General features: G+C 34.9%; 1 protein-coding gene across 1 annotated transcript; it reads right to left on the minus strand.

Moving 5' to 3' along the window:
• Positions 1–15794: 15794 nt before the first annotated feature.
• LOC135200205 (rhodopsin-like) lies at positions 15795–16839 on the minus strand. The gene has a single exon (XM_064228641.1). It carries the CDS (start codon positions 16816–16818, stop codon positions 15865–15867), a length of 954 nt encoding a protein of 317 aa, XP_064084711.1. The 5' UTR covers positions 16819–16839; the 3' UTR covers positions 15795–15864.
• Between the last annotated feature and the right edge of the window lie 7 nt (positions 16840–16846).

Raw genomic sequence — 16846 nt, forward strand, 5'->3', positions numbered from 1 at the left:
AATCACGGTAATGTGATGATATATATATATATATATATATATATATATATATATATATATATATATATATATTATACATATATATACATGAGAGATTGTTTTAGATCCGCCACTGCCATACCATCTCAATCGTGACACTCTTTATCACTTCTGTAATCTTTACTAAGCCTTTCCTTCGTCTTATTTCATCATTTTCCAATCTCCCAAACAGCAATACTCCCATAATCTACTCAGCATTCTCATCACTGTTCTCTGAATCTTTACTTCCTCTTTTCTTCTTAGAGCCCATGTTTCTGCTCCATACATTAACGCTGATCTTATTACGGTGTTATATATCTTGACTTTTAGCTTGATTGGCATTTTCTTATCACATAATACTCTAGCTATCTTTCTCCACTTCCCCTATGCAGCTTTTATCCTACTGCCTTCGATAATGACACCTAAGGATAATATTAAATAAAAGTATTTGAGTCTATGTCAGACGATATTACAGAGTTTACGAAAGTAATTTAAATGAAAACACAAGTAACGGGTAAAGCACGGCTTACTAAATGGCCGTAGTCATGGTCAACCTCTCTTCCCGGTTTAGACAACAGTTTCAGTCTTATTTACCATTCTATTCTGTCTCGCAGTAGTATACAAGAGCGTTCATGTAACGATGTATATTTTGAGACGTGGAGCCTCACTACACAACATTCTTCTTGAATACGAATTACTAAGGTAAAATGCAAAGTTAGTCTAGTGCTTACCTTTCAGACCACATCTGTCCTTGCAAAGGTATTCAGATATTAAAAGAGAGAGAGAGAGAGAGAGAGAGAGAGAGAGAGAGAGAGAGAGAGAGAGAGAGAGAGAGAATAAAAGTATTTTTCTTTGTTTCGTGGCTTTTTTATATATACTCGCAGACTGTGCTTCACCTGAGGATGAAGGGTTTCACTCTTTAATTAATACATCACAATACAAAGATTCATTGCTTGCACTAAGTGGCCAAGGTCGCCTGGGTACATTTTTTGTGGAATAAAAAAATAAACCTATGAACCTTGACAGGAGTAAATAATTATACTTTATATGATTCTGGATGACTTGTAATATTCCCCAATTTCCGCCCCACCCCCACCCCAACCCCAGCCTCCGCCTCCACCGCCCTTTATTTGGGATAAGAAGCCGGGCGTGATGGCATGAACCATAAGATCTCTCTCTGTATATCTATGGTATGGGCAATTATATAAGTGCTCTTTCCAAAGAATAAGTACACTTGATGTACCTTTCATTAGCCAGTAAATGAAACAAATTCGTTATATCCCCTACGAACGTTAACTGATACTGAACTGGCCTTTTTTTATATGTATAGGTAAACCATAAGCTAAAAAAAATCTGTATACAGGACATTTTTTCAAACAATTTCTAGTAGTTCGTGCGAATTGCATTTCCAAATAATACGAATTGCTCTACGCACTTTGGATTTGTTTTACAAAGTGACACATATTTACTACTTCCCTCCAAGCTATTATAATGCATTCACATCTGACGTGCTTTAGTCATGTCTTCAATGGATGGCAGTGCTAAAGGGACGGCTTCCCTGCTGTTCAGTGCGAATTGCATTTCCAAATAATGCGAAGATTTCTAAGCACTTTGGATTTATTTTAACTAAATGATACATATTTATTACTTTTCATACAAACTATAATGTATTCACGTCTGATGGGACACATCAGTCATATCTTTTTTAATGAATGTATTATGACGTGCTAAAGGCACGGCGTGACGTCACCCGGGAAAGTGGAAACCGAACAAGATCCTGCACCTCGGTACTCACTACTCAGTCATAAACTCAATTGGAGTTAGAACTTTGACGGAAGGGAGTTGTCATTATTTGCTCCGTTTGGCGATCAGCTTATTTGTCGGACTATATTTATTTTTTCTTGTGCTGTATATGTATTATATTGTCTGTTACTGCATTATCATACTGTCATTATCAAAGGGACAATAAGTGCTAATAATCTGTTGCATTTTGGCATAGAATTTCGAATTAATTAAAAATGGAATACTGGCATAGAACGGCATCCTAGGTACAGTCGGAATAACACTGCTAGGTAAAAGCTTCATATTCATAAATGTGTGAAGGCATTTATAAAATAAACTACTGGGATAAAAGTTGTCAGTAAAATATTTCTTTAAAAAGGTGACCTCATTGTGGAATTCAGACCATACAGATGAAAGAGAAAAGGCTCTGTGGGAAAGAGTAAAAAGACTTTATTTTAAATTTCAAATTAGAAAAGCTATAAAAATTTGTGTCCAGACCTGTGAACGTCTTCTTTCTGAAAATCGACGTATAAAACCCTGAATTATAACGAGACGCTCTTATATCCAAAAATAGCAAGTTTGTTATCGTTTTCGTATATAAAATTGTAAATTTTATATTCGGATGGGAGAGAATAGCATAGTGTAAAAATGAGTCAGCTCTATATTTACCTTTAAATAAGACAAAAGTGTCATCGACATAACGGCAGTAAAATAACGGTTGATAAGCCAGAGGGCAGTTGTCCAGCAACCGCTCCTCTAACTCACACAAAAATATTAGCCGGCATCGGGCCAAGAGGACGCCCCATTGCCATTCACATAAGCTTTGCCATTATAAATAAAGGCAGTGTCCTGCACCGCCAAGGTTAAAAGTTTCTTAAAATTGTCGTAATTAAAACCGTGAAATAGTGTCATTATCAGTAAAAAATCCTATTCAAAGTAATCTGTATAACTTCTTCCACAGGAATATTTGTGAATAAGATTTTTATTTTTTGCTTTTGTTTTTTAGTCACCCGTCTCCCTTCCTCTACTGGGAATGGTACTTGAGTTTCGTTGGTGTTCCTTTAATTTGTTTTATATATTGTAATATAGCGTTTTTATATGAGCAATTATTGTAATTTGATTTTATTATTGTAATTTTTTGCTTGAAAATGGGGCTGGTCTCTAAAACGTTGCATTAAATAAACGGCAGCAATATGATAAAGACATCTGTATTTAAACACTTCCCGCTATACACACACACACACACACACACACGAGACATATATATATATATGTGTGTGTATATATATATATATATATATATATATATATATATATATATATATATACATGGTATAATACATATATATATATATATATATATATATATATATATATATATATATATATGAATAACTTGATCACGAAGTATATAAAACGGGATGCTATGTATAAGTAAAGGTTTTTGCCACGAAGGAAAAAATGAAAAAGCGAGATAGCCGAGTACTTTCGGTCTTGTTCCGACCCTTTAGTAAGGGTCGGAACAAGACCGAAACGTACTCGGCTATCTCGCTTTTTCATTTTTTCTTTCGTGGCAAAAACCTTTATATATATATATATATATATATATATAATATATATATATATATATATATATATATATATATATATATATATATATATATATGTAATGAGGTTATGAACCTCATTATTCATTTGGTAAACGTGTAACTCGAGCGTCAGGCAAACAAACCAGCGGCTCGCGACTTTCCTTTCTCTCTCTCTCTCTCTAACAGCGATACCTCTCTCTCTCTCTCTCTCTCTCTCTCTCTCTCTCTTTCTCTCCACTCTAACAGGTAACCAAAATGAGAGAGTTGCATTATAAAAATACATTTATTAACAATGAATAAATAATGAATCAATCAAGTTTTACAGACTAACTTAATTCAATTAAAACCCCAACAAAAATGTCTAAACAGTATTTAGTCACCAAAAGTCAATTATCCATCGGGACTCCCTCGGTCCCCCCTCATGGTTCCGCTAGAACCGTCTGTTTCAAAGACACAATAAACACCCTGTAAGTACACACACAAGTTTAACAATCAGAGATTAATGATTGGATATCCTTATAAAAATGTCAAATAGATAACAAGCCACTCTTTGGCTAAAACAGTTCAAAACTCACCCAAGCAGCCGGAATATTTAACACACTATATTATAAACACTTTCGGAGAGCACCACGGCATCCTGTCTTTCTTCCAAAGACGCCTCTATCAAAATCCCCCATAGACTTGTGTATCATACATTATTAATAGAAGAGGCGCACACGCACATACGAACGCACAGTTTGTTAGCGCCTCATAATAACTGGCTGCAACTAGTTTCTCAAAGGCACTTTGAGAAGAGTTCATGAACTGAGTACATTGACTTGTCTAACTATGCAGTTTTATCTCACGCCACCCACAAAAACCCATTGGTCAGCTTTTCTCAGGTCGTTGCTTCTCCACATTCCAATAGGTCACAGCAAACATATTGGCAATATATCATTAATGAAAACCCTAGGCCTTACATATATATATATATATATATTTATATATATAGATATATAATATATTATATATATATAATTTATAAGAATGCATAACAACAATATATATATATATATTAGCTATATATATATATATAATAGATTATATATAACAATAATATATATATTATATATATATTATATATATATATATAAAGGTTTTTTGCCACGAAGGAAAAAATGAAAAGCGAGATAGCCGAGTACTTTCGGTCTTGTTCTCGGCTATCTCGCTTTTTCCTTTTTTCCTTCGTGGCAAAAACTTTTATTTATACATAGCATCACGTTTTATATACTTCGTGATCAAGGTATTCATATATATATATATTATATATATATATATATATATATATATATATATATATATATATATATATTATCAGATATATGTGTAATTGTAATAGCCACATTGCCCTCTTAACTTCTCGAATTCTTTGCACTTTTTGGATACGCTTGTCACAACAAAGACTTAAGATCCAAGTGCAAGATATATGAAGAAATTATGATGTCTGGTAGCGGGAAATGATCCTGGGTTACCATTATCCCGATGAGGTCATTTGCCAACCTAAACATGAGATTGAGAAAGTTAATACATGCATATACTTGTCTTTACAGGTATATTTATTAGAGCTGGAATAGACCTATCATCACCATCGTAACTAAGTGGGCAAACGCTTTTATTGCTTTTTAGGCTGAATATTTGTACAATATACTGATCACTTTTTACCAGATACACTTGTAATAACCACAATGCTCTCTTAATTTCTCAAATTCTTTGCGTTGTTTTGGATATGCTTGTCACTAAAATGCCTTGAGACCCAAGCACGAGATATATGAAGGAATTATGTTGATTCTACACACACACACACCACACACACACACACACACATATATATATATATAGATATATATATATATGCATATACATATATATAATATATATATATATATATATATATATATACATATACATATACATATACATATATATATATATATATATATATATATTAGCATATACATATACATATATATATATATATATATATATATATATATATATATATCATACATATACATATTTTATATATATATATATATATATATATATATATATATATATATATATATATATATATATATATATATATATATTATATAGGTTTTTTGCCACGAAGGAAAAAATGAAAAGCGAGATAGCCGAGTACTTTCGGTCTTGTTCTCGGCTATCTCGCTTTTTCATTTTTTCCTTCGTGGCAAAATTTGCTCATATTTCTTGCACTTGCATCTCAAGGCTTTGTAGTTACAAGCGTATACAAAAAAGTGCAAAGAATTTGAGAAGTTAAGAGGTACTGTGGCTATTACAATTACACATGTACTGGTAAATAGTGACCAGTAGATTCTTCGTAATATATTACTAAAAATAATAATAATAATAATAATAATAATAATAATAATAATAATAATAATAAATTCTATTTCACCTCAAGGATATATACATGGAATATACAAAGTATAGACTGTAGCATACATAATACGGATACATGAGATAACGTGAAAAAAAAGGAAAATACTGCAATATCTATAAACTTGCTGAAGAAGCATAAAAGAGTATTTCATAATAATGGCAATAACAGTAATAATGTTGAGAATTGTAGTTTAAAAACCATTATAAATGATAACAATTAGTGAACAGATTCCTTATAATTAAATTCCAGGTAGGGACCTTTGCTGGTTACAGTAGTTAGGTCCAGAAGGCTAAATAAGAAAATTTAAAGTAGCGAAACTCTATAATGATCATATTCACAGTAATAATGAAAAAGAAAAATACCAGTAATAAAAACCTAAGAGTAGGAATATAATAATGACAGGTTCTGCAGATGACACTTTGCAAAAAGAGAGATTAAGTAATTTAAGGAACAGATGACCTTTTTTCCCATCTTTCCTATAATTTAGAACTTGCCTCACTGCTTAGGATGCTTTGTATGATCGAATTGCTGCTGTTTTTCAGTCGGGTGATCAGGCTGAACATTGGTCACCTTGCAATGATTTCTGAGTTATCCAGGCAGTTTTCTATAAACATCTGCGTGGCGGAGTGGTAGCGAAGAGTGTTTGTGAGGCGTATCAGAATGTCACTGTGAACAACAGTGATACGTCTCATGGTCTCTCGGGTATAGTTTGTCCAAAGGGAACAAGTACGAGCGGAAGAGCGGCAGTTTCGTATCTCAGTGACAGAAGACAAACCTCTTTGAAATCATGTTACCAGTTGCACATAGTTTATGACGGTCCTGTTCTAGTCTGCCGTATCTTTTAGGTCGACCGTGATAATGTGACCCAAATACGGAAATTCATGCACGAATTCCAGCCGCTGATTTCCGAAGAAAATTTATGGTTCTGCGATATGTTTAAGCGATCTCGGGAGCAACGACATAACTGGGTCTCCATACTAGCGGCAAGTGTCGATGAGTCGTTGGAGACCTTGCACTGATAGTGAAATCAGAACCATATCGCCGGCGTAACAGAGGTTGTTTATTGTTTCGTTGACGGGGCATCCGATTGGGATTGAATTCAGTTTGACAATCAGGGCATCTATGCACGTATTAAACGGGTATGGGGAGAGAATGTCCCCTTGCCAAAAGCCGTTTAACGAACCGAAAGTGTACGACAATACATTACCCCATTTGACACAGAATTAATGTTTGGAAAACCGGCACTATAAAATGCCTATTATATATATAGAGGTGTGCCTCTTTTAAGCAGCTTCAGGAAGAGCTTCAGGTAGTTTACTCTGTCAAATGCTTTTCTCACGTCTACAAAACAAAGGATAACAGGAGAGGCTGATGATAGGTAATAGTTCAGCAATTCCTTCAGGATGTAGATGCAGGTGTCAGTTGAGTGGTTTGCTTTAAATCCGAACTGGTTGGTAGTGGTGTGTAGAAAAGGGAGAAGTCTCACTAGAACAACCGACTCGAGTATCTTCGACGCGTTCGTTGTGATTGCAATTGGCCGGTAGTTGCCGGGGTCAGCTGCATCCTTTAGCTTGTTTTAGATTAATGGTATCAAGTGAACTAACAGTAGGGAGTCTGGAAGAAACTGGTGAATTATGCACGCATTGAAAAGGGCAGCTAGCAAAATGTAGATTATCGGATGGCAGAATTTGAAGGCTTCCGAGGGACGACCATTGCAGCCGGGCGATTTATTGTTAGACAGGCTGTTTATGGCATCGCTGATGTTACCTGACGTGATACGATCTGCAAAATGAAATTGAATGTTATCAGTAAGGAGGTTATCTACATCCTTTCGAGAGTCTTGATCGTTTATGCAACTCAGGATATTGCTGAAGTGATCGCCCAACATACTTGCGTGTTAGCCAGCCTATAAAAAGAGGTTAAGAATACACATATTTTCTAGAGACTATCAAGAATGGTCAACAAAACGCCCGTGGCTGTGTTTTGGAAAAGGTTCCAAATATCAATAACAATCAGCGAATATTCTGGGCAGACAGACGATGTTTGTTGACGAATCGAGGATGCGAGCACGAACGCAAAGCGACCTACTAGGCGGTCACGGATGTCACCTGATAATAATGTCATATAGAACATTCTAGAACAATTAAGTGTGTTTGTACACACTAATATCAGTGTTTGTACACACTAATATCAGAACTGTGAGAAGACTAGCGTACGTGCGTTTGAACGGCTATCAGGACGCGAGAAAAATGAAATATATTCTGATGGTGAGTAAGTCGGGATTAGACGACAAGCTCTTTAGTGGTTACCAGTGAGGATAGCCCGAGGGGGCGCACAAGATAAGGTAAAAAAAAAAAAAAAACTATTTAGTGATGGAAGCTGCAAGGCTTTTGTTGAACACTGATCAACTTACAGGTGCCCTTAGAGAAGCCGAAGTGCAATGGAAAAAACATTGAATTTCTAATCCGTTTTTCTCCCATGTATAGAGAAACATTTTTTATTTTTAATTCCATTATTCTATGCTCATCCATTTTTATTTTTGATTGCTGAAGGTTATGGTCTCTTTTCCCTCAGGTGGATTCAATGTCGCAAAATGGGAATTCTGACTTTACTGACATATTTACATTTCTGAGTTTGGGGAAAATAGTGATATCTAGGTGAGCTATAAAGACTTAATGTGTGAACTGGTGTGGTAGTCATTTGAGATACTTTACGTTATTTTTTGTTGGGTTTTCAATTATTTCAATTTTTTTTTTATCATGATAGTTTTTGGGGAAAAAAAAATTCAATTTTTTTTTTTATCTTGGAGTTTGGTCTAGCCCAAGATTTCATGGTTTTGAGAATATTAACAGGGATGCCGCTTGCAGCCTTTTCTTTCTAAGGTAGGTGCCAGATGTTCGTTGAGGACGATGTTACCAAGTTGTCTTTCTTGGGAGAAGGCCAAAACTAGGCCCCGTTACAGTGATGGCAGTCGTAAAGGGCAATCAGGTCTATGGACTACGTTTCTGGAGAGCCTGTGGGGGGAGGCGGGGTGCACAGGAGTTAGGAAATCATATAGATGTTAGAAGAAAGAAGTTATTCAGGTGATACTCTCTTGCTGGGATGTGTTTTGGACTGGAGTCAGCAAATCCGTCTGCAGAGAAGCCTCCTAAGGCAGTGGCGATTCAAGGAGTGTGTTAATACGACGTGTGTAATAAATACGGTGTGGTTATCGTAATTTCCCGGGGAGTTAGGTATTCGTGGTGATCGACTGCGCCTACAAGAGGGTCGTCGGGGTTTAAGAGTATCTCGTGACGTTCCTTTCATGAAGACGTAAGTGTTCAGTATCCTTTTTTTTTTTTTATTATGTTTACAGGTTTGTCCAGATTAACTCATATATCGAAAATTAAGAAGACAGGAGAATTTTAAGAAATTTGCGCGCTGATATGCATTCTGTTATCTCTCTGTTTCACATATGGACGATGAAATGTGGAAGACAGAGATCCGTAGGGTTTATATTTCCTTCTATCTTGTTTCTCCTTCTGACAATCTTATTCAACATTACTATTCTTTTCCTATCATTCTTATTATGTGTAATTGGAGCGCTTCGGCGTAAACAGCTGAGGTAATTGTTGCAATGATGGGATAATTTGGGTGAAACCATGTGGGAAAGTACCGTGGACTTTGGAGGTATTCTTGGGGGTCTCTCTTGGAGGCAACAATGGTTGACATCTTTGATAAATGTGCTTTGGTGTTGTAATTAGCGGGATGAGTGTTCGATGTTGTGGTATTACTTATTTTTTGGTGGCAATGATTTATTGTTTTAGGAACCAATGGGGTAGTCATCGGTGGTACTGGTTCATTGTGGTTTTATGGTTTTTGGTGGTTAGTGGTTTTCTGAGATTATATCCCGCAGAGGTGGTTTTCTTTAGTGTTATATTTTTTGGCGGAATTAGAGTGGCTTCGTGAATCACCTCGCCTGAAACCTGAGAAGAGATGTCACCTTGTGATTCACAATCTACGCTCATTGATGAAGGTAGACACCGTAGTAGAGAGAGTCAAGTTTCTCACGGGCTCTGACCCCTCTCATCTGCCACAAACTCCCATGCATAACTAAACATAGAGTGCCTTACACTTTATGTTTAGTTTTGTATTGAAATAAGCAGGTAATCCTTACAGGATTACCTGCCTATTTCAACATCTCAATGTTCTTAAAGGGGAGAATTTCGGTCCTAATATAGGAGTATCAAGATATTTATTTGTAATAACATAATTGTGACAGAAGATGGTTTATCAAACATTATAAGAAATGTAATGAAATATAGAAAAAAAGAAACAACTGAATTGAGCACGCATGGAAAAGGTTGCATGTGCATTGAGCACTTAATATATATAAAGAAAAACAAGTGAATGTCGTGAGTAAATAATGGCAAAAATCCAAGTTGATATAAAAAAAAAACATATAGAAAGCAAAACTCGACCGATATAACATAATATTTTCAATAGCTGCATTGTACAATGGAACATAAATGGTCAACAGACCAGATTACATATTGGAGAAATACCACGATTACTAAAAGAATGTGAACCGATGAGATTATGTTCATAACGTCAACAAAGCAATATCGACAATAGGTAAATATACCTTAGCATCTACACCTAGACCAGATGAAAGAAATTAAGGTAATTCCATTATGTACATATCAAAGTAGGTTATAACAAAGTACCTGTAAAAATCGCTGACATGCAAATATAAGGTATTAACGCCCGAATAAAAAGCTATAATTACATAATTCGTAATTTATACAACCAGCTTAATAAAAATTACGACACTGATAAACTTAAAGAATTACTTAACACCAAAGAACCCACATTAATGCTCAGAACCCAATACGGGACTATTATTGTACGCACTCAAATAGAACAGAAAGTAATATAGAAGTGTTTATGGATTTCAATGACATGTTCTATATAAATGATGACGAAGACAGCATACTATTCAAAAACACCTGGAACATTTTCCTCTGTAGACTCAACTCTGAGTACCTCAAGTATAGTAGACAGATTAGATTTGAGTACAGTTGATGACTTGCACAGCAGTGATCATTTCCCTAAATCAATTTCATTATTACAAAGTAATCCTGCAAAATATGTCCCTCACTATAAAATTTATAAAGCAGATTGGGAGCGATATGAAATGCACACTAAGAATATCCTCATATTTGAATATTTACATGACCATAATGAAACTAATATTTTTTTTTTCATTTCATCACAAATGCTGCTGGTAAAGCAATACCGAAACCAAAAACTTACCAAAAAAAGCTTCATGGTGTTATGAAAAACTAGCAGAACTGATAAATATATGTATAAAAAAAAAAGCTCGGTAGGGAGATGACTAGATAATTTAAATGAAAAAATTCAGTAAAATTAAAAAAAAAACTTTACCAATATTAGAAGGAAATCTACAAAAAATAGCAATATTATTACTAGAAACTGATACATCAAAAACCTCTATACAAAAAAATATCTGCAATATTGAAAAAGGAAGTAATTCAAAGAAGAATAATTTCATGGGGAAAATATGTATCAGATATCTCTAATAATACTCCTATAAAAAATATGGGAAATTTCAGGAAAATAAATGGTACCCATATTAAACCCTAGACAAGCCATATTAAAAGATGGTAAAAGAATACTTGATCCAAAAGAAATAAATAAAGTAACTGGAGAAAACTTAGCAAATGTAAGTAGTGATAAAAATTTAAATGTGCTCTTCCGCATGAAGAAAAATAATCTATAATTAATAACAATAAACTTTGAAACAATAGAAGATGTATATCATAATAGAAAATTTAATATAGAAGAGTTGGAATAACTCTGTTGAGTAGCGATAAATCTGCTCCTGGAGGTGACATTATTTGTTTTGAGATCATCTGCCGCTTAGCACCTTTGGTAGATTAGAAATTTATTTCCTGATGAATGGCGTAAAGTTATAATAATTCCTATTCCCAAACCTGGAAAGGATCCCAGTAATGTAAATAATTACATACCAATTTCTTTAACAAGTTGCCTATGCAAATTACTAGAGAAAATGGTAAAATTAATCCTCGAATAACATGGCACATTCAAGAAAATAACCTTTTTACTCCAACTCAATTTGTGTCATAATGTAACAGATCAACACAGGATTCTCTCTATAACTTAGAAAACCACATTATACATAGAGGATATGAATGAAAACAAATAACTATAGCCATCTTTTTTTACACTGAAAGGCATACAATATTACATGGAGGTATGTTATATTAAAAACTTTATCTAAAAACAGCATCCATGGATATTTACATGGATTTATCCAAAACTTTCAGAGATATCGGAATTTTCAGGAGAGAAGTAATGTTATATTGTCAAGCAGATTTCCATTTGAAAATAGTGTTCCACAAGGTAAGCGCCCTCAGCGGCACTCTGCTTCCTTTATTTAACCTGTATACGGATGATTCTGCCATATATTATTCAGCATCTCGAATAAAACATGCAGAAAGAATCATTAATGAAAGCATAATGAAAAAATAGATTGATGTTTCTCATCTGTAGTTTTAAATTTTCCATAGATAAAACTCAAGCAATAATGTTTATAAAAATAAAAAGTGGAAAAAAGGTGAAGAAATAGATTGAAAAATCAGAAACCATAGTATACCAATTGGCAAAACAACAAAATTTTTGGGATTATTATTTGATACTCACTTGAACTGTAAAAGAGCATTAAATCTAATTCAAACCCTGAATAGGTTTTGCTATTTTGGTACCCCTTTAAAGGTGTGTGGGGTTGAGCTCGACCTGAGCGCCCAGAAAAATTTGTGAAAATTAAAAAACTGTAGCTATGCTGTACATTTTAATTTCTAAAATCAATTTCCCCATTGCCAAACACTACTGAAAAGATAAATCATACCCATCTACGAATTAAATATGTATTACAAATACATTAAAAAATAAGCATATACAAAAAATAATTTACAAAAATATTTACTAAAAATACAAAATATGCTAATTGTGGGAATACTTCCTAACTTTACTATTTACAATATGTGACTGACAGAAAAGGTGTCGGACCCATAGAGGTCAAAATCTGAAAAGAGAAAAAAAAGTTAAGTTTTTTGGCCCCACCCCCCAAAAAAAAGTCAAAATTTCACAAATTTTCCTTCGGTACCTAAATGAAATAGGAAGTGGCTAATTTTTTCATAGAATAAACTCATATTATCCTAGAACGGAATTATGTAAAAAGATCTGCACTAAGATGTAATTTACTGTTATATCAGAAATGATATTCTCTCTCTCTCTCTCTCTCTCTCTCTCTCTCTCTCTCTCTCTCTCTCTCTCTCACAAACAATAATTTACGAAAATATTTACAAAAAATACAAAATATGCTAAATACACAAAAATTGAGGGAATCCTTCCTAAAACTACTATTTACAATATGTGACTGCCAGAAAAGGTGTCAGACCCATAGAGGTCAAAATCAGAAAAGAGAAAAAAAAGGTAAGTTTTTTGGCCAAAAAAATTGTCAACATTTCACGATTTGTTTTGGTACCTAAATGAAATAGGAAGTGGCTAATCTTTTTTTATAGAATAAACTCATATTATCGTAGAACGGAATTATGTAAAAATATCTACACTAAGATGTAATTTACTGTCATATCATTAATGTTATTCTCTCTCTCTCTCTCTCGCTCTCTCTCTACAGTGTGTCGATGATTTATTGACATAAGCTGATGTAATCTGTCACCAGAAGTCACAGACCCACCACTTCCCACCCCCTCTCTCCCCCTCTTGTCTCGTAATCATTTCAAGGTCATCTGCCTCGCCTCCAACCCTTTGTTACACAAACTTGAGCTTTTTGCCATAGAGGTGTCAGCAACCTCTAAATTATTATCAACATCACTTTCTAATTCCATTATAAGTAAGTTGATGACATCCATGCCCAGAGAATACTGCCTACTGGCCATTGTTGATGAGAAATGCAAAAAAAAAAAGCATAAACTGAGAAATTGGCATTCAAAGGAAATTTGACCAAATGGCAATATAAGGCATCTCAGCCACAACCAATGGCATGCATAATGTACACACCATCTACCCACAGTTTCCAACAATACAAAACTATACCAGTGACAACAGTGTTAGATAGGAAATCACTACTTAATAACTTTGCCTTTGTATCCCACACAGGTTCAAAACAAACAATTACTCAGAAAAGTGGGAAGTACAAAGGCAAGGCAAACGCAGGTTCTGACACGCTTGTAGTGTGTGTTCTGCTGGCCTCTTGCAGGTTGATCACACCCAGATTCGAGATAGACGATGATTTATGGAAAAAAATTTTTTTTTTTAAACACTCCTCGGTTTGTGTGTGACCCGTTCCACCTATTCAGGGTTAAAAACTATCGGACACTACTTGGGGAGCTAATAGACATACCCTTACTGTACTGTATAAAGCAACAGTGTTAACTATCATTGATTATGGAAGCGAAATATATGGCTCAGGATCAGACGCAATGCTGAAAATGTTGAATTCAATTCACAATGAATGCCTTAGAATATGTTCAGGAGCCTTTAGATCATTACCAGTCTCATCTTTACAAGTCGAATGTGGTGAACTACCACTGTCTGAGAATCCGGACAAGTAATTCTCCAACCATAAAGTTATTTAAATTAACAGTTAAATTTATAAACAATCTCCACCTTTCCCTGTTAGAGCTAGAGGATGGTTTGAGTCTCTCAATATATGGGTATAATTGCCTTTAACAGTAAAATTACCTCCTCCTTGGCTGTGAATTAAATAAGAATTTGAACACACTTAAAATGTTTATCAAAATGTTACTCATGTACCCCATAATACCATAGACAAACAATAGATTATATACATCGAAAAGGTCGGGATGGTGCAATATACACAGACAGATCTAAATCACAATACAGAGTCGGATATGTTGCACTATCCCAAGACAAAATGAATCAGTTCTCTCTACCTTATAATGCTTCAGTATTTAGAACAGTGTGTGCAATTGCATTAGCCAAAAAAATAATTAAAGAAACCAGACGTAATCATTTTGTGATTTTTAGCGGCTCTAGAAGTGTCATAGAAGCCATACAACATTACAACCCCAAAAATAATATTGTACAACAGATAAACTTATTATTCCAGAAGTTGTATAACAATGGAAAAAATATAGAAATATGTAGGATCCCTGTCCATATAGGGTATCAAGGGAAATAAGAGGCTAATAAAGAAGCTAAAGGAGCAACCCATATGACAAGATCAAATGTAAATAATCCTGTTAATGTAAAAATAGAAGACAAACTGTTTTTATGAGCTAGCAATCAGTATCAAGTCTTCAAAGAACCATTGTGATGTATGTGTTTTACAAGAAAACAAGCAGAAAGTTTACTTGTGCTTCAATATACTGATGAAAATTTTATTAGAAAAAATAATTTATGTATTTCATATGGGATGTGGTAGGAATTCTGGATTTAACATCCGGAAAAAGGGATGACATTGTGATTGATAATACCATTACTACCCTCTTACCGCATTTATTGATAGTATATATGTATGTCAGCAAAGCTCATCCGTTTTTTGTCTTAGCTTTGTAGATATATGAATAATACAGTACTATTATTTATAATTTTAGTGGCAATAAACAAAATCTTATATTTTTTCTACAGTACTCATTCAAAAACCACCAACTGCAAATTGTCAATGATTTCTCTGTATATATCATCACGTAATTGATTTAATACACCTGCAATATGTGTGTGTCTGTATAAATACATGCATATGCTTATTTGTATACACGAGCATTTCATTTATACAGCGAAAGATATAGATACAAGAAGATAAATCTTATAAATGAAAGATTCTAATAAAAGAATATAATAATGCAAAGGATTTATTCAGAGGAATTATTCAGGAAAATTCAGTACAATATTTCGACGGATAAGTTATATTTCGTCCAGTCTCGCGTCAAGTCCTGTTTACAGTCTGTTGCCATAACACATTCAGCACTTCTCATTGGTCTCAGTGGTTGATGCATTCTCAGACACAACTGAGTCCTCATCCCTCTCAGTTTGGCAAGAAAGGCATGGCAGTTTCTTCTCCATAGCAGCTCGGTACTTGGGATGACTGATGGCATAAACAATGGGGTTGTACACAGCATTGGCCTTGGCGAAAACGGAACCCCAGATGGTGAAGAGAGGGGTGATGAAAGGCTTATGGTTCATCCCTACCATATTGATTACGAAGTAAGGAGTCCATGCCATGAACCACAGTGAAACAGTCATGAGAGCAACCTTAGCAAGGCGGCATTCATTAGATGTCTTTTTGGCCTCTGGGTCATTTCTCAGAGACTTGACCCCCATCTTCTTGGCCTGTTCACGCATCTGTCTCTCGTGAGTGGCAACAGCCTTCAAGATGAATGTGTAGCAATAAATGATGATGAAGAGTGGAAGGACATAGCAATCAAAAGCATAGAAATACAGGTAAAGATGGCCCCACAGATCATCACTGAGGTAGTCGGTACCACAGGCAGTCATGTTGCCTTCAGGGACATATCTGTTGATTCCAAACAATGGAAGAGCACACCAAATGATAGTTTGAGTCCAAGCAAACACAATCCTCATCAAAGCACCGTTGGTTGTTAAAGGCTTTGCTGCAATACCCTTCACAATGACGTTGTAACGATCGAGGGTAATGAAAACCATGGACCATATAGAAGCGCATCCACACACTGAACCAACGGCAGCGTAGATTTCGCAGAAGAAGCCACTGAAGGCCCACATCTGATAGTAACAGTTCACCAAAGTTGGAGGGAACATGAATGACATCATGATGAAATCGGAGAAGGCCAGACTGACAACAAACATATTGGATGGAGTCCTGAGAGATTTGGTGTTCATGAAGACCCAGATGACAACAAAGTTACCGCAAACAGAAAGCATCCCCATGACAAACATCCAGAAACCAACTAAGCTATACCAAAGT

This window comes from Macrobrachium nipponense, chromosome 26 (assembly GCF_015104395.2).
Source record: "Macrobrachium nipponense isolate FS-2020 chromosome 26, ASM1510439v2, whole genome shotgun sequence".
Classification (NCBI taxonomy): Eukaryota; Metazoa; Arthropoda; class Malacostraca; order Decapoda; family Palaemonidae; genus Macrobrachium; species Macrobrachium nipponense.